This window comes from Pseudophryne corroboree, chromosome 1 (assembly GCF_028390025.1).
Source record: "Pseudophryne corroboree isolate aPseCor3 chromosome 1, aPseCor3.hap2, whole genome shotgun sequence".
In the NCBI taxonomy this organism is placed as follows: domain Eukaryota; kingdom Metazoa; phylum Chordata; class Amphibia; order Anura; family Myobatrachidae; genus Pseudophryne; species Pseudophryne corroboree.
In genome coordinates, this window is record NC_086444.1 from 397,761,533 (window position 1) to 397,780,864 (window position 19,332).

Sequence of the window (19,332 nt, forward strand, 5' to 3'; positions counted from 1 at the left end):
ATAAGATGCATTTTTGGGGAAAACAGACTCATGGGAGGTGGCGGCTCTCATGCGCCCTGTGTGTAGTGACTCATTGCATATGGAGACTAGATGAGGAATGACGCCTCTGTATACCTATGCTCAGGTTTACTCATACTGTAGATGGTTCCAGCTGCAATATTAATGCCATATAGGTGTACAGAACAAAAAGATATATTAATAATATCATGCAGCTGGTACCATGTACAATATGGGACAACCGAGAGCGGCCATATTTAATTTCTGTTTTGATCCAAAATTTTGTCTAGTGTCGTCATGGCTGCTTTCAGTAAAGGCTATATAAGGCTATACTTGCCTACTTTTGAAGAAGCATTTCAGGGAGATTGTGAAATTAAGATTTACTGTATCAGCGTGGACATGGGGCCTAATTCAGAGTTGATTGCAGCAGCAAATTTGTTAGCAGGTGGGCAAAATCATGTGTACTACAAGGGGGGGGGCAGGGGCAGATATAACATGTGCAGAGAGAGTTAGATTTGGGTGGGGTGTGTTCAAACTGAAATCTATATTGCAGTGTAAAAATAAAGCAGCCAGTATTTACCCTGCACAGAAACAAAATAACCCACCCAAATCTAACTCTCTCTGCACATGTTATATCTACCACACCTGCAGTGCACATGGGGGGGTCATTCCGAGTTGATCGCTCGCTAGCAACTTTTTGCAGCGCTGCAATCAGATAGTCGCCGATAGTCGCTGCTCACACAGTCAAGACAAAATGGCTGTGCACATGTTCAGTAGAGATCTCAGTGGCCATTTTGGGATAAGGCATACAGCCTCCCTGAAGAACAGTGGCTGTAAATATTTATGTGGCTTTCTTTTGAGTTTTAGTTTATGTATCAGGTTTTCTTATTTGTATACTGACATACCGAGTGGGACCAGAAGTATTTTGGATATCAGATTTTTCTGTATTTTGGAATATTTGCATACCATAATGAGATATCCTGGAAACTGGACCCAAAGCTAAACACAGAATGCACTTATGTTTCATATAAACCTTATACACATAGCCTGAAGGTAATTTTGTACCATATATGTTTGGGTATTTTGAAAATGAACGCTTTCACTATCTTAGTCATGCTAAGGAGAAAAAAAAAATCTATATTTCGGAATATTCCATATTTTGGAATTTTGGATATGGGAGATTCTTTTTGTACTACTACAGATGTCATGGCCGCCACTGGCGGGGGGAGGGGGGGGGCTAAGGTGGCATGTGCCCCGGGTACTTCTGCCGGGTCCAAGAACCCTCACTGCAGGTACCCGCTCCCCAGCAGTAGAACGCTAATGAATGCGGCAGGGGCGGTGATCAAGGACTCTCCACCTGCCCCAATTCATTTCCCAAGCACTGATCCACGGCCACTCACATACTCCTGTGCCTGTGTAAGCGATGTCTGCCCCCAGGCCTGTTCCCCAGCGCCTCCCCCTTCCCGCACGCAGCTCCACCAGAGGAGGACAGGGCCCTAAGGGGTTACCTACTGCCGGGTCCCAGAACTCTCACTGCAGGTCCCCGCTCCCCAGTTCCACCAATGTGGACTCCTGGGAAACCAACACCCCTGGCAACTAGAACACTTATGAATGGGGCAGGGGTAGCCTTTCACACACTGCTGTGCCTGTGTAAAGTATGTCTGCCCCCGGCCCTGTTCCTCAGGGACTTCCCCTTCCTGCACGGCTGCTCCACCAGAGGAGGACAGGGTGAGATGAAGCAGCAGCAGCCGATAATTAGTCTGGGCACTGAGGTGAGGTCTCTATACGCCAGGACAGCTGCTGCCTCCCAAAGTGTGGTCCTAGGTCCCAATTTGCATGCAGGGATTTATAGTCCTACAGCAGTTGGCCATATGGAGTCCCCCCCCCCCCCCAGTGTGTGTGATACAGTGATTGCATGGCTTATATCAGGTATACAACACCAGCCAGTCATAGGGACTCCTCTCTGCAGCCAGGATAACCCACATTGTGTGTCCTCCTGCCCCAGAAAGTTGGTACTCCTCCTCTTTAATTGGTGCTAGGTCCTGACTGGCATACTGGGCTTTGTCGTCCTACAACAGTTGGCCAGTCAGAGTCCCCCACAATACTGTATCTGAGGTGCATGTTAGTTTTCTTGTGTTCCTATCAGGGGTGTTTTGGAGGGGACCTGCATGCAGCCTCCATCGCGGGCCCCCTCCTCTCTGGCAGCAGTAGACTCTGGCATAATGCCAGTGTCTATCGTGCATGCGCCGGTCTCCGGGAACATGGCGCCCGCGCCTTGTTCCCTGGGACACCTCCTGTGCGCAAACCACTCGGAAATGGAAGTGATTTGTGCCCGCACAGCAGGGCCTCCGTCGCGGGACTCCGGAGGTGTAAGTATAATATATGGGTGAAGTGTGTGTGGTGTGGGCCCCCCTGGACCTAAGGGCTTGTGTGCACCAAACACACTGCACCCATTATAGAAACGCCTATGGTTCCTATCCATTTTCCCAGGGAATGTGTGATGGATGCACCCTGACGGTGCTAGTTGTCACTGTTTATTACTGTGTTTTTGACATGGTTCCAAAGTGTGTGTGTGCATGGTGGGCGCCAACTTACTGCCTTGCCCGGGTGCCATAAATCCTAGTTTCGGCCCTGCAGATGTATCCATATTCATGTAGCCTCCCTGCACGTTAAACGGCCCTTATAGTCACACTATGCCATGGCGTGACTTGGTAGCACTGAGTGGCTTTTCGCATGACTTTTTCCATTAAAATACGTCTTATTCACAAAATTATGTATATTCTGTGTGTGACCGTGCCTGTATCTGGATATGTAATGCTAAATTACAGCATTTTCTAGTAGAACACTGTAGCATAGCATTTTGCAGTCGCACACAGAATATAGGCATGACACATAACAATTTAATCAACAGATTCTGCTTGTGCATCCTATTTGCATAGCAAAGTGAATAAGATGCATTTTTGGCAAAAAAAAAGACGCCCGACGTTAACAGAATTGCACTGGACCTGTCATTTCACAGAAACCAGGCATTTCCCGCTGCGTGGTGTATTGAGGCAAGATGTATGAGGACACATCTGTACTTTGCAGACACCAGCAGGAAACTTAGATCTCAGTTGGACTTATTTAAACCAGATGTATGTAAAGATGTCCACACCTGTTAGGAGAGAGCTCCCTGCACTGTCTCTGTTCAGCACTAGGGCCCCGGACAGCCATAGGCTGCTGATCTTGTGCACTACTGTGCATGCACTGTCTTACTATTCGTCTTCAACTCCTTACTCCATGCTAGAAGGGCGTGCTCTTGAGAATCTCCAGCATTGCACACATATGTGAAGGCATCACAGAGGACAGTTACCCAAGTTAGTTCCACTGCATCACCACTGCTCATACCGCTACATGTATAGAGCCAGGGTGCATACTGCACTGCCACCACTGTAAGTGCAAACAAACGGTGTGTGATCTCAGGATGCAGATATGTGACTGGCGGTCTCCCGACCACTGGTCAGCCAAATCCAACCTGTGCTCTCACCTGTCACCCACTACTGTGCCTGCGCTTCTCTATATGTTCCTGGCTGGATCCCGTACATACATTATATGAGCACGGTGTACCCGTTAACTGTATTAACCCTGTGTGATCCTACAAACCTGCTCTGCCTGGTTAATAGACTTCAAGACCTGGTTGAGTAACCATCACTTCCACTTATATCAACTTTAGGATCTTCCAATAGTAACATACACAAATAAAAACAACAGCCTGGTCCTTTCTAGGATTACAAAATAAGCGACATTTTGGTATGTCATGAATGGAAAATAGATATATGTTTAGTATTTAATACAGTATTAGTATTTATTACAAGAGGAGATACCTTCCTTCCTGTACTGGTGCTTGAGCATACCATAATGTGAATACATTACATAGATAATGGGCACGTACCATTTGAAGCTTGATCTGGGCACACACAGACTTCCTCTTCACAGCAGCGAAGCTGCTGGCAAAAGTCTTCCTCACACAGCTTATTCTCTGCATGGCTTGCTGAGATTTCCCCTCCATCCCAGCCACAGAGCGACAGATAAGGGGAAATTTAGCTCGAGATACAAACAAGTCCCTCAAGTAGTTCCTGGCATGCAGATTGAGAGAGATAAAGTTAGAGACTGTAAACACATAATGCCATACTTTAGCACAGTGCTGGAGAGTGAGACATAGAAAGCAGAAACTCATATACAATACTTAATGAAAAGTTTAGAATATACAGTTTAGAATATACAGCATTAGGGCCTAATGTCAACGTACACATATTTCTGTTTCTGCAGCATTAGCATATCTATAATTGGTGCAGTGCTCACTTGTATGCTGTATCTGTGTGTGACTGAGTCTGTATATGAAGCACAACAGAACGTGACAAAGAAAAAAGCCATGGCATCATAGCATTCTGTATGCAAATCATACTATTGACTTCCTGGTAGCTTTCTGTGGGAGAGGGCAGCCAGGTTGGCTCAGTGAGGTGCAGGGCAATCACATGTCACAGGGGGTGGGGTGGAGATTATGGGCGGTACAGGGGCATGGTGGGTGAGACATGTCATTGTAGCCATACCCCCTATATAATGCAGAGATTACCGGCATTATACAGTCGCGGGGGGGGGGGGGTGGCTATGATCATGTGATTCAGAAAGAATTGCGTCATTGACCACATGAACACCCCACGTTACTCGCAAAGTGGGTGACCGGGGCAGGGGGGGGGGGCTCAAATCTCGTGAGACTCTCATACCCTTCTGGGGAGCCGAGAGGGTCACCCCATTATCGGGAGCCTCTCGGTGGATCTTGGAAAATAAACTAGTGTGATGCAGATTTAGAGACTCAGTCTCACACAGATATACAAATGCTGCTTATCAAATTAATCAGCATATTTTCCTCCTGCGTCCTAGTTACATTGTGTTGTGAATAAGACGCATTTTCGCCCCAAAATATACCCAATGCCAGCAGAGTCTCACGGGACCTGGCATGCATAGAAGGGCTGCTTGGCGTGACTGCAGCAATGATGTACTACACATCTGTAGTTGCTGGCAGCCAATTAGAATACTCCCAAGCAGAATGAACTCTGCAGGAATACCAGGTAACCACATTTTATCCCTTCAGTGCTAAGCATGAGTGGGACTCTTTCCAACTACAGTATGTGGACACTTAGAAGTTGTTGTCTGGCAATCAGTGTGATCACCAGACTATGGGGGTAATTCTGACTTGATCGCAGCAGGAACTTTGTTAGCAGTTGGGCAAAACCATGTGCACTGCAGGGGAGGCAGATATAACATGTGCAGAGAGAGTTAGATTTGGGAGTGGTGTGTTCAATCTGCAATCTAAATTGCAATGTAAAAATAAAGCAGCCAGTATTTACCCTGCACAGAAACAAAATAACCCACCCAAATCTAACTCTCTCTGCACATGTTACATATGCCCCACCTACAGTCCACATGGTTTTGCCCAACAGCTAACAAAGTTCCTGCTGCGATCAACTCAGAATTACCCCCTATAACCCCTTACTTAAGATTTTCCCCATAGTGGCTTCAATAAATTCAGTAACAACTTTAGTTTAGAAAAGGGAAACCCCTGGATTATGTGATAAGGTTCCTAAGTGGTTACTGCCTGGTAATAATCTGTAATTGCCATACAATATCAACCTGCACTGTAGAAACTCTAGAAGAGCCAAGGGATGGCGTAAATCAGTTACTATGCCCAATCTCACCATTTTGGCTTATACACATTCAAGGACACACTTGTATAAAGGTGTGAAATCTCTTCTTTAATACAATATGTTCCATTAGTAGTTTTTATCTGCTGATAAGTCTGACCACCAGACAATAGTCACATATACTACAGAAATCATTATGATGTCCGGGGTCCTCTCTTGGTGGTTACTGTATGGATTGGAGAGGGCAGTAAAATGTATATGGCCTCTTCATCCTGGCACTTGGGGGAACCTGAGTAGTAGTATTCCACCAGAAAAAAATACCCCATATACTGTACTACAGAGTGCACTACTGTAATTCCAGGAATGAGGAGGCTCTGCTACTGCCCAGTTCTCCTACATTCTTACTTAACGAAACTCAATGGTTGCATCATTTGATGTGGTACTGAATGTTGTCTAAACAATTTCTGCATTTCATTAAAACCAGCAAAATAAAAAGTGCAGATTTTATCATGAAAACCTCAGAGTACAATATTGATTTGTTGCGGATTTGTAACTGTGACTTAAATGAGGAATAAAGAACTGCAAAGTATTTCTTGGTGGTGCGTAGAGAATAAGAAATATATCTGCTTTTAGAAAATCTTTTGCACTTCTTTGACCATTTTGGGTACGTTTAATTTGGCTTGTGATGAGCTATAAACAAAACAATGGTAAATTCTGAAAATTCAATTGGTAAATGTAGTAGTCTGCAACATGAAGACATCTATAAGATTTCAGCAATTTAAAAGCAGCAATATTTTAATAGGCAAATATAGACTGGTTTTGCTTTTTAAATTAGTACCGCTTTAAATCTAGCAGCTAACTCAAAGAAATTGCGCTGCTGTATACATCTTGCAGACTATTACACTCACCCCAAAGACTTTTTTGAAAACACAAGATGTATTTTGTATTGGTACTGCATTAAAAAACATTACTTATAAGTTATATTGATAAAGAAATATGTCCAGCACAAAAAGTATCAGGATAGGCTCAGCAAGGGGTGAGAAAGCAGACGTAAGAGGATTAAACTACCCACTTTGGCCAGTGAGGAGGATCTACACATTGTGGTAACCCGCTCCTGTACTCACTGCTTCTGAAATAAGGGACAGTACTTCTTAGATGTTTATTTAAGACATATTGGGGGTCATTCCGAGTTGTTCGCTCGTTGCCGATTTTCGCTATGCTGCGATTTGTTGCAAATTGCGCATGCGCAAGGCACGCAGGGCGCATGCGCTTAGTTATTTAACACAAAACTTAGCAGTTTTGCTGCGGCTTCTGCTGCACTTTTCAGTCGAACTGCTGTTCGGTAAATGATTGACAGGAAAGGGGAGTTTCTGGGCGGCAACTCAGCGTTTTCCCGGTGTTTGCAAAAAAACGCAGGCGTGTCAGGAAAAAACGCGGAAGTGTCTGGAGAAACGGGGGAGTGGCTGGCCGAACGGAGGGCGTGTTTGTGACGTCAAACCAGGAACTAAACGGACTGAGCTGATCGCAATCTGTGAGTAGGTCTGGAGCTACTCAGAAACTGCAAGGAATTATTTAGTAGCAGTTCTGCTAATCTTTCGTTCGCTATTCTGCTAAGCTAAGATACACTCCCAGAGGGCGGCAGCCTAGCGTGTGCAATGCTGCCTAAAGCAGCTAGCGAGCGAACTACTCGGAATGAGGGCCATAATTCAATGTAAAGCAGCTATTCTACTCTCACTTTGAGCAGTCCATTTAGTCATAATTTTGTTCATCTGAGATGCAATCGCATCGCAAATGCAGGGAGAAGGTGGTATGCACCTCATCCTGCATTTGCAGTGCTAAGGACTGCAATTGCAAATCTGCTGTGAGTAGCTTTGCATTTGCAGTCCTTAGTGAATTATGCCCAGAGTCTGTTAACACTTTATTTACTGGAAATTGCAGGGACGTTCAACAACCTCATCAGCATAGTATTGTGTGAAATTGTCTCTCCCTGCTCTCCCTGCATTTAACACACACCAAGGAAAGCATGGCCAGGGAAGATCCCAAAGGTATTACAAGGGTATTCATGACTATTTATTTGAAGGTTATTTATATGTGTAACATTGCAGGACTCATTCGCCTGTAAAGTCACTGCTTGCTAATCAACATATTGCCCGCAATTATGTTCATGCCTAGCTCTAGTGTGCAGCAACTGTGTATGTTGTTGTTAGGGTCTCCTGCTCTGTGCTGCCACGTCGTCATGGCAACCGGGAGACAAGTGCTAGCGGAGTAACCTGAGCGTAGCTGATACTCCGGTTCGGGTCTTTTGCTGTGCAGTGGTTACAGGCTCTGTGCACGGCAGGGGATCCGGTGCTGGTTTTTGTGCTCACAGTCTGTGAGATCTGAGTGGGGCGTGGACAGCACCTGCTATTTAAACCCTCTTCTTAGGTTAGGCAGATGCTGCTGAATCTTTGTTGGTTAGTCAGTTCCTGAAAGCTAGCTAGTACTGTGTAAACTTTGTATTTGTTTGTTGCTTACTGCAAATAGGCCTTGGGATTTGGTATTACACTCTGCCAATCCAGACCTAGCAGTAAGACTGGAGTCAGTCGTTTAACCTGCTGGGGTTCTTTTGCTACTCTGTGAACCTAGCAAGTTTGCGGCTGTATTCTCAGACTTGCCTGCCAAAATCCTTTCTCACTGTGCAAGGTGTTCAGGTGTCAGTTTAGTGGCAGTAAGCTGAACCAGTGCACTGCAAGTGAGGACTAGGATTGTGGAGACTCTCCTTGTGTCTATTATTCCATCTCTGACCAAGGAGTTTACTGCCACACCCGTTGGTAACCCTTTAGGGTTTTGCTGTTGCCCTTAGCAACAGCATTTCGGGTTCTCTACATATTAAATCACAACATCTCGCTTCTTTCCATCTGAGCATTCCTAATACTAGGGAGACACCCAGTTTCTTAGCCTTTGGGCTTCTCTGTTCACTTTGTGTTTATTTTGTTACCCTATCACCTTCTATGTATGTAATGTCATATTCCCCAGTCTGTCTGTGAGTTCATTTGTTTTGCATCCCTCTCCGTTCAGACACCAGTACATTCCTGCTGGCACTGGTGTGCATAACATATTCAGCAGCCTAATACTCCTGTTGAAATTTTGTGGGAATATGGAGCATACCCCTCAAAATACTTTGCAACAGGTGGTCGATCAGGTGCAGGTCCTGACTCAACAATTTAATGATTTGTCCATTAAAATGCACACCTCGCAGGCCGCTGGCGGAGCTCCCGCAGCAGGAGTGCCTTCAGGGGTTAAGGAGCCGAAAGTAAATCTCCCGGATCGTTTTTCTGGAGATCGCTCGCAGTTCTTTTGTTTCAAAGAGAGCTGCAAGCTATATTTCCAGCTTAGGCCTCAGTCTTCTGGGTCGGAGATTCAGCGGGTGGGCATAGTGATTTCCTTGCTACAAGGAGACCCACAGGTCTGGGCATATGGGTTGCAGCCTGACTGTCCGTCGCTTAAAAGTGTTGATGCTTTTTTTACGGCACTGGGCATGTTGTATGATGACCCTGACAAGACGGCCTCAGCCGAGGCTCAGATTTCGATCCTTAAGCAAGGGCGAAGGCCAGTTGAGGTTTATTGTACGGAGTTTCGGAGGTTGGACAATGATACCCAGTGGAATGACCCAGCCCTGAGACACCAGTACCGAAGAGGTCTTTCTAACCAGTTAAAGGACCAACTGGTACAATATCCCTTGCCTGATAGCTTGGATCAGCTCATGCAGTTATCCATTCGGGTGGATAGACGGCTGAGAGAGCGCAGGCTTGAAAGGGAAACCGAGGTTTCCTTCTTTCCCAAGGGAACCTCAGACTCTGAGGAATTTTCCGAGGAGCCTATGCAGATTGGGGCTACCCGCCTCTCCTCGCGTGAGAAGACGCGGAGGAGACAGCAGGGGTTATGTTTGTACTGTGGGAATAAAGATCATGTGGTAGTATCATGCCCAGAAAAGCCAGAAAACTTCAGGGCCTGAGGGTGATGGGAAATATCCTGTCAGGCCAGAAGTCAGAATTTCCCAAGAAGACTTTTATCATTCCGGTGACCTTGAAGATCCTCGGTCAAACTGTCAAGACTGAGGCCTTTGTGGACAGTGGGGCCGACGGGGTTTTTATGGACCGCCAATTCGCCCTGAAACACTCTGTTCCCTTAGTACCCTTGGCATCGGAAATTGAGATTTGTGGGTTAAACGGGGAACCATTATCCCAGGGTAAAATTACCTCTTGCACTAGCCAGATTTCTTTGTTTATTGGAGCCACACACTCTGAAAAATTGTCCTTTTATGTGACTGTCTGTACTTTTGCCCCATTGGTGTTGGGGTTACCCTGGTTAAGGGCCCACAATCCTCAATTTGACTGGGTCTCTGGGGAGATTCTTAGTTGGGGTACTGATTGTTTCAGGAGTTGCTTGAGCCTTCCAGTCAGGCTTTCGCAGCTAAGTTTGCCAGGATTGCCAGGATGTTATGCAGATTTTGCGGACGTGTTCTCCAAAAGAGTTGCAGAGGTACTACCTCCCCATCGCCCCTATGACTGTGCCATTGATTTGTTGCCGAATGCTAAGCTTCCCAAGAGCAGGTTGTACTCCCTGTCACGTCCTGAGACTCAGGCTATGGCAGAGTACATTCAGGAGAACTTGGCTAAGGGATTTATCAGACCTTCACAGTCTCCAGTTGGGTCGGGGTTCTTCTTCGTGGGTAAAAAGGACGGTTCGTTGCGACCCTGCATCGACTTCAGGGAATTGAACCGTATCACGATTAAAAACTCATACCCACTGCCTCTCATTTCGGTCTTGTTTGACCAGCTTCGTACTGCCACCATTTTTTCTAAGATTGACCTACGCGGTGCGTACAATCTAATCCGAATAAGAGAGGGGGATGAATGGAAGACTGCCTTTAATACCCACTCAGGGCATTATGAATATTTGGTGATGCCTTTTGGGCTCTGTAATGCCCCGGCAGTCTTCCAGGACTTCATGAACGATGTGCTCAGGGAATATTTGGATAGATTCTTAGTTGTATACTTAGATGACATCCTAATCTTCTCCCATTCCCTGGAGGAACATCGGAAGCATGTACGCTTAGTCCTCCAGAAACTCAGAGACCACCGGCTTGGGGCGAAGCTGGAGAAGTGCGAATTTGAAGTTCAGCAAATCGCATTTCTAGGATATATTATCTCCCCAGAAGGTTTCCAAATGGAGGGTTCCAAGGTATAGGCAGTCCTGGATTGGGTGCAGCCCACTAGTTTGAAGGCGCTTCAGCGTTTTCTGGGCTTTGCAAATTTTTATAGACGATTTATCGCTGGATTTTCGTCTATAGTGGCGCCCTTGGTGGCACTCACTAAGAAACGGGCGGATGTTGCTCACTGGTCTTGTGAGGCCAAAGCGGCTTTTGCCCGTCTCAAAAGGGCATTTGTTTCGGCCAAGGTGCTGCGACACCCAGATCCAGAGCGTCCTTTTGTGGTGGAGGTGGATGCCTCTGAGATGGGTATTGGGGCAGTGCTCTCTCAGATGGGGGTGTCTGATAATCGCCTTCATCCCTGTGCTTACTTTTCCCGTACATTTTCGCCTGCCGAGATGAATTATGATGTGGGTAACCGGGAATTGTTGGCTATTAAGGATGCACTCGAGGAGTGGAGACACTGGCTTGAGGGGGCTAAGTTTGTGGTCTCAATTCTCACCGACCATAAGAATTTGGCATATTTAGAGTCAGCGAAGCGCCTCAATGCCAGGCAGGCACGATGGGCTTTGTTTTTTGCTCGCTTTAATTTTTTGATAACATATCGCCCTGGGTCAAAAAACATCAAGGCTGATGCGCTCTCGCTGAGTTTTGCTCCAATCCAGGAGACCACCGAGGAGCCATTGCCCATTGTGTCCCCATCATGTATTAAAGTGGGCATTACCCAGGACCTCTTGTCATTAGTCCTTAGAGCACAGGAGCAGGCTCCTCCAGACCTTCCGGTAGGTCTTTTGTTTGTGCCTCCTAGGTTAAGACAGCGAGTGTTCCTGGAATTCCATGCCAAGAAGTCGGCAGGTCACCCGGGTATTGCCAGAACTCGGGAGTTGCTATCTAGGGCGGTGTGGTGGCCCTCGGTGGCTAGGGATGTGGATCAGTGGGTTCGGGCATGTGACATCTGTGCCCGAAATAAGACTCCTAGAGGGGTTCTTGTTGGCCCATTACATCCACTCTCTATTCCATCTAAGCCATGGACCCACATTTCAATGGATTTTGTGGTGGACTTGCCCAAATCCTTGGGGATGACAGCCATCTGGGTTGTCGTTGACAGGTTTTCGAAGATGGCGCACTTCGTTCCATTGGTTGGGCTGCCATCGGCCAGACGCCTGTCTGAATTATTTATGCTGCATGTTGTGCGCCTCCACGGGTTGCCACTTGATGTGGTCTCTGACCGCGGATCCCAGTTTGTGGCCAAATTCTGAAAGGGCATTTTGTTCCGATCTCCAGATTTCTGTCAGCTTGTCGTCAGGCTATCATCCGCAGTCTAATGGGCAGACTGAAAGGGTGAACCAGTTCTTGGAGCAGTTCCTCAGGTGTTATGTCTCCAAGTGTCAGACTGATTGGGTTGCTCATCTGTCCATGGCGGAGTTTGCCTATAACAACGCGGCTCACTCTGCTACAGGGATCTCTCCCTTCCTTTGTGTGTATGGGCATCATCCTAAGGCCAATTCTTTTGACTCCCAGGACTCCACGCCTGGTGGTTCCTCTGTGGTTTCGGTCCTTAGAGGTATTTGGAGGAAAGTGAAGAAAGCCCTTGTGTCTGTGTCATTAGTGACCAAAAGGGTTTTTGATAAGCGGAAAAGACCCTGCAGCTTCAAATTAGGAGACTTCGTCTGGTTGTCTACCAAGAATTTGAAGTTGAGACAGCCATCTCATAAGTTAGGCCCCCGGTTCATCGGTCCTTATAAGATCACTAGGGTTATCAATCCGGTGGCATTTCAGTTAGATCTACCCCGTTCTTTGGGTATCAATAAAACATTTCATTGTTCCCTTTTAAAACGGGCGATTAGTAATCCTTCTTCCAGTGGAAGACCTTCCCCTCTTCTGATACGTGGCCAGAGGGAGTTTGTTGTTGAAAGGATTCTTGACTCCAAGATGGTTCGGGGTCGGCTGTCATTTTTGGTGCACTGGAAGGGGTATGGCCCGGAGGAGCGGTCGTGGGTGCGCAGTTGTGATCTTCATGACCCCAGACTGTTACGCTCTTTCTTCTCGCAGTTCCCCGATAAACCCGGTGGTAGGGGTTCTTTGACCCCTCGTCAGAGGGGGGGGGGTACTGTTAGGGTCTCCTGCTCTGTGCTGCCACGTCGTCATGGCAACCGGGAGACAAGTGCTAGCGGAGTAACCTGAGCGTAGCTGATACTCCGGTTCGGGTCTTTTGCTGTGCAGTGGTTACAGGCTCTGTGCACGGCAGGGGATCCGGTGCTGGTTTTTGTGCTCACAGTCTGTGAGGTCTGAGTGGGGCGTGGACAGCACCTGCTATATAAACCCTCTTCTCAGGTTAGGCAGATGCTGCTGAATCTTTGTTGGTTAGTCAGTTCCTGAAAGCTAGCTAGTACTGTGTAAACTTTGTATTTGTTTGTTGCTTACTGCAAATAGGCCTTGGGATTTGGTATTACACTCTGCCAATCCAGACCTAGCAGTAAGACTGGAGTCAGTCGTTTAACCTGCTGGGGTTCTTTTGCTACTCTGTGAACCTAGCAATTTTGCGGCTGTATTCTCAGACTTGCCTGCCAAAATCCTTTCTCACTGTGCAAGGTGTTCAGGTGTCAGTTTAGTGGCAGTAAGCTGAACCAGTGCACTGCAAGTGAGGACTAGGATTGTGGAGACTCTCCTTGTGTCTATTATTCCATCTCTGACCAAGGAGTTTACTGCCACACCCGTTGGTAACCCTTTAGGGTTTTGCTGTTGCCCTTAGCAACAGCATTTCGGGTTCTCTACGTATTAAATCACAACATCTCGCTTCTTTCCATCTGAGCATTCCTAATACTAGGGAGACACCCAGTTTCTTAGCCTTCGGGCTTCTCTGTTCACTTTGTGTTTATTTTGTTACCCTATCACCTTCTATGTATGTAATGTCCATTTTGAGAAGCCAACTAAAATAATCCAATTTAAAAATGTACTACAGCATCCATTTGCCTATGATACATAGTTTAAATAAAGAAAACATTTAAAAATAATAACCAGAACTTGGCAATTGGTAATGGGGAAAAAAGCTTAGATTGTGAAAGGACTTGACTTTATGCCAGACAGCATAACAATATCAGGAGAAAAAAAGCAAATGTGATGGTAGAAGACTATTGGAAATTAGTTGGAACAAAAGTTTATGGGGATGTTGTTACAGAATCTGGTGATAGATGAATTTAAGATATTTAATGCAAAAAATATATATTACATACTGTATATGCTACACCAAATATTGATTTGATTTAGATTTCTCTTCTGTTCAGTCACTTTGCATTTTGTTAATTGATACAAATAAACTATTAACACTTCTATTTTTTATAGCATTATTAATTAGAAGATTTTTTTAACGTACCTGCCTAAAACATTTGCACAGTACTGTATATATATCTCTATCTATATATTAGAGAGGATTAGCGATGAGCGGGTTCGGCTTTAACGCCAGAACGAATGCCAGTTCGGTTTTATCTGGATTTTTCTTATTGGCTATCCAAACACACATGACATCCGTGAGCCAATAAGATGCCATTTTGAGACCCGAGTAAAACTGAACCCCCCGCTCATCTGTAGACATATATTTTATATATATATATATATATATATACATATATATATATTTTAACAGGGTTGGGGAAATATGAACACACGACAGGCACGTTCCCGGTGGTGTCGGATAGGCGAATTGCTTTTATATAACGGAAAATAAATATACTGTGGTCAAGTCATGTCCAATGCATGTAAATTTCATTCCATTATCACCAATTCTGAGGATTTGTTCCTGTTGGATGTGGACAGGGTTATATTTATAATAGAAACAAGCAGACACCTGTGGCTGTTTATGAGTACAGCAAAGAAATAGCTTCTTCAGATTTCTTTATTTTGTACTTGTGTTTTGTTTTGATTGGTATTTGTCATCGGTATATTTATGCAGTTTGGTAGAGTGACATGTATATACAGGATGCATAATAAATAATTTAGGGTGTACTTTCTAACAGAGGCGCAGGGCAAGACAATTTGTAAGTAAAGCTTTGTTGTTTCCTGTGTGTTGTGCATGACATGCATCAGAAAGTGTCCCCAATTCATACAGTACATTATAGAGCTGGCATGGTTAAAATGCTCCAGGTGCTTTTGCCTTGTAAAATTTTATGACTAATAATGTATCAATTACAGTTGCTGCTTCCAAATGCTTTTAGGTAGTATAATCAGGAAGAATCAATAGAAAGCAGAGTTCCAGACATCCCTGTGTACCATGACAAGCCCAAGAACAAATTACTAAAACAACAATTGCAAGGAGATCTGTGTTAATGTGGCTGACATATTGTGCCAGGCTCGTTTAAAGCTGACTCCAGAGCCTCTACTAATTGCCGTCCTTTCTCTCCCAGTATTGGAATTAAAAACATTACTAAAATAAATGAACAAAATGAAAACAGCCTGACTTATTTCATTGCAGGTTATATTGATTGGAGGTGTAAAGAGCATAATGTTCTGATTACAATTCAATTGGAATTGCATGTACCCGCTCTCCTTATAAAGCTATAAATGTCAGCTGACTCAAAGTGAGTTTTAATGAAGATAATCATTTGAAGGCTGACAGAATGCGGAACGGTAATATTTCTCCTGACGCTTTCATTAGAATCTATTCCTCTATTAACCTGGCATTATGTTTTTATTACCTTTTGCTTTTTTTTTCTACATGTATTTCTTCTAGTAAGCAAAGTACTTCGGAAGTATTACTAATAGCAGAAAATGGGCCACTAACAAAGACAAAGAAATAAGTCCCCAAGGTTTCAGCCTGAGCTCCATCTACTGTATGTCTGGCTGTTATATGAGAGTGTGAGAACTCAATGCAGCTTAGGCTACAGGCAGGTACAAAAGTGACAACATCTCTTTTGATGTTTCAAAAATATGTAACATGTTGAAAGCAGCCGTACAGAGTGTATCATTGGTTGCCATGGTATGAGAGAATTATAAATAGAACAGACAGAACAAATATCCAGCAACAGGATGTCTCCTAGGACCCCAACCATTACTTTCATATCAAGGCTTGAAAACCCACACAGGTACGTCCTCTAAGTCCACAGACACTTAGACAAATGCAATTGTTTTTGAAAGAGCATTTTTAGTGCAGTGAAGAGTAAATGCCCTAATGGCCAATGCAATAAAGTCCCGCTTTCAATACTAGCCATGCTTAAATAGTTTTTGTACTGTATTAATCAGTACAATTCCAGTCTAGTTGATAAAGAATTCTTATGTGCAGGGGCTTACAGTGGTGACATCATGTTATACATATGATTTTACACAAGGTCTGGGATTAAATGCCAAAGTGGTATTCTTCATTGAAGGGAATTTTACAACTTTCCATAATCAAAAACAATGGTCCACTTTCGTGAATTCAGAAACTACCACATTAGCAATTAAAGCAAATATTTCTCGAACAGTCATAGCACAATAGTTTAGCCATGTCCATGGAACCCTCATATTTCAGTGATCACAAAACTCAGTAATTTGGAAATGGTGCATACTGTAAATCACATTACTGTACTTACATTTTGGACTGTTGCAAAATCTGGACAGCATTTTCTGCAGACAAATTTAATTTGGCTTTGTGGATCCAATTAGTGGCATCATATCGGACAGGGTCTTTACCCAACTGGTGGAAGATCTCAAACTGGAGGGGTTGTTCACACTTACGAAGCGGACCATTATCTGAAATTCACATTAGTATTAATCAGTAGAATTCTGATTTGGTAATCTAAATTCATTTGACATCTGACATACAGTATACAAGAATGTATTACAGGTTGAGTCTCCCTTATCCAAAATGCTTGGGACCAGAGGTATTTTGGATATGGGATTTTTCCGTATTTTGGAATAATTGCATACCATAATGATATATCATGGTGATGGGACCCAAGTCTAAGCACAGAATGTATTTATGTTTCATATACACCTTACACACACAGCCTGAAGGTCATTTAATACAAAAATTTTAATATCTTTGTGTATAAACAAAGTTTGTGTACATTGAGCCATCAGAAAACAAAGGTTTCACTATCTCATTCTCACTCAAAAAAGTCCGTAATTCGGAATATTCCGTATTTCGGAATATATGGATATGGGATACTCAACCTGTATAGGGATTATGGGGGTTATTTAGTACGGATTGCAAATTCTGCTAAAAAGTAGAATTTGCAATCCATTCTTTTGCATGCTGGGGGCCGCCCATCGCTGGGCAAGGTCAGCATGCTAAATGGCCTGTCCAGTGGCTGCGACCACAATTTAATTGCAGTCGCAGCAACTGTTGACGACCCCCTAGAACCGCAGCTAGGCTGCGTATGTAGGTGGTCCGCCGCCAGTTTCTTGATCAGAGCAGCTGCATGTGACACCCCGAAAATGCCACCACCCAGTCCAATTTTAGACGTAACTCTCTGTCGATGCCCCCTGCCCACCCCACGTACGCCTATGCCTGTCAACCAGGCAGAGGCGTCCGTAGCCAATGCGATCAGATCGCATTGACTGCTGGCGCACGTGCAGGATGGGACCTGTGCATGCACAATGCCACAGCCAGACTTATTGTGGTCGCATCAATTAGCGATGCGACCCGAATAACCCCCTATATTCATAGAAAAACATTGTTCAATGACGTCCTCTATAGCTACAATAATTATACTGGTCACACAGTGTGATTCTGGATGATCATATTGATCAGCCACAGCACTGTATGGGAGATTATTATCATATCCAATCCAAACTTCTATTTCTATATTATTCTACTTTTTATTTATACTGTGTGTACAATACATCCACACCATTTTATAGTGCAGCTATTTCATTATGCCAACCTTTGATGTGGCTAGTACAGTAGACAGTCACTATTCTACATTTGTTGTATGTATGCACAGGATCATTTCTGTTTGTGACCATGTCTGTGACCCAGAGGTTAGAGCCAATTATACACACAGCTGCAAAAAGTGTAATGATTTTACTGTCTGCATTAGTTGTTGGCAGATACAGTAGCAGCCACTTTAGAACTATAATGCAATCCTTAAATTGATTGAAACCATTAAAAGAACAATTCATGAGCAGCAAGGTTGAGTCACAAGAACTGACAGTTTCAAACATTCTGTTTATCATTGTGTGAAACTACTTTTTCCTCCTTAGGGGTCTATTCATTTCATGTCGGAATGCCCGACAGGTCGAAAAAATGTCAGTTTTCGCCGTTTTTAGGGCGAATTTCAATTCACCCTATTCAATAACTTGGAAATACCGACATGTCGAAAAACAGGTGGATCGGCGGATTCACCCACTGATACATCTGTTTTGTAGAATTTACAGGCATTTCCAACAGGTTTTTGTCCCGTTTTCGACAATGCCAATTCGACTTTAAAAAGAGTCGGATTGGCATTGTCGAAAAATGGGCAAAAACCTGTCGGAAGTGCCCGAAAATTGAATAGTGAAGTGTCGGATATGAATATACCCCTTAATCTCCCTTTCGTGTGAGGTCACTTAGAGAAGTGTATGGGTATGATGTTTTTTTAGGTCTTTTTGTCCAAACCCAAGTCTAGCAGGAATTCTATAGCTAGGATATTTCTCTTTTTGGGATTTGACAGATATTATATTACCTACACTTATGATTCTACACAGACATGCATGGAGAACAACATTATGCAATGTGTATTCATAAGGACAATGGGCCTAATTCAAGGTTGACTGCAAAACAACATTTTCCTTTAATGGGCAAAACCATGGGCCTAATTCAGAACTGATCGCTCGCTAGCGTTTTTTTGCAGCGCTGTGATCAGGTCAGAACTGCCCCACCTGCAGTGCACATGGTTTTGCCCATTAGAGGAAAATTTTGTTTTGCAATCAATCTTGAATTAGGCCCAATATGTTATTTATTTCTATGCTTCCTCGTGGTGTTGGTATGTATTGATCACAGATGTCTTCTGAAACATGGTTTATAAAAGGTATTACTTTGACGTATTATGTGACTATACTAGTAAACGGACCCGGTATCTGCCAGGTCACTCCCATCCTGCCCTATTAGATTTGCCCCCTGCTTCTGATCCTATTCTCTGAGTGGTCTGTCCCAACACTACGGCTATGGTGCAAGGGGCACATCACACGTTAGGTCAGTATTATTTAAAGATGTGCGATTAGCTTCTCCAGAAATCTAAATCCATCCAAAATGTGTCGATCCGAACTAAACCAAAACTCAGTCCTTATCCCCCCAAGGAGATCTGATCCAAACCAAGTCCCGAATTAAATCTTCCCGTGGTCCAGAATTCGGATTTTAATTCAAAATTTCGGGTTTTGGATTACAAAAATGACATGATTTTAGCGGGTTTTATGTATTTTTATCAATGATTATAAAAAAAATTCTATAGATTTTACACAGAAAAAAAATCTGAACCCGAACCAAAATTCTTGAGGGTGGTTTTGCAA

General features: G+C 44.1%; 1 protein-coding gene across 6 annotated transcripts in view; it reads right to left on the bottom strand.

Annotated features, from left to right (window-relative positions):
* MYO18B (myosin XVIIIB) overlaps window positions 1-19,332 on the bottom strand; it is a 1,127,577-nt gene that overhangs the window by 595,580 nt on the left and 512,665 nt on the right. For all 6 annotated transcript variants that reach the window (XM_063913212.1, XM_063913213.1, XM_063913208.1 and 3 more), the window contains exons 19-20: window positions 16,434-16,593; window positions 3,929-4,112 (exon numbers count right to left, since the gene is read on the bottom strand). In XM_063913212.1, coding sequence (XP_063769282.1) covers window positions 3,929-4,112; window positions 16,434-16,593 — 344 coding nt within the window. The remainder of the gene's footprint in view (window positions 1-3,928; window positions 4,113-16,433; window positions 16,594-19,332) is intronic.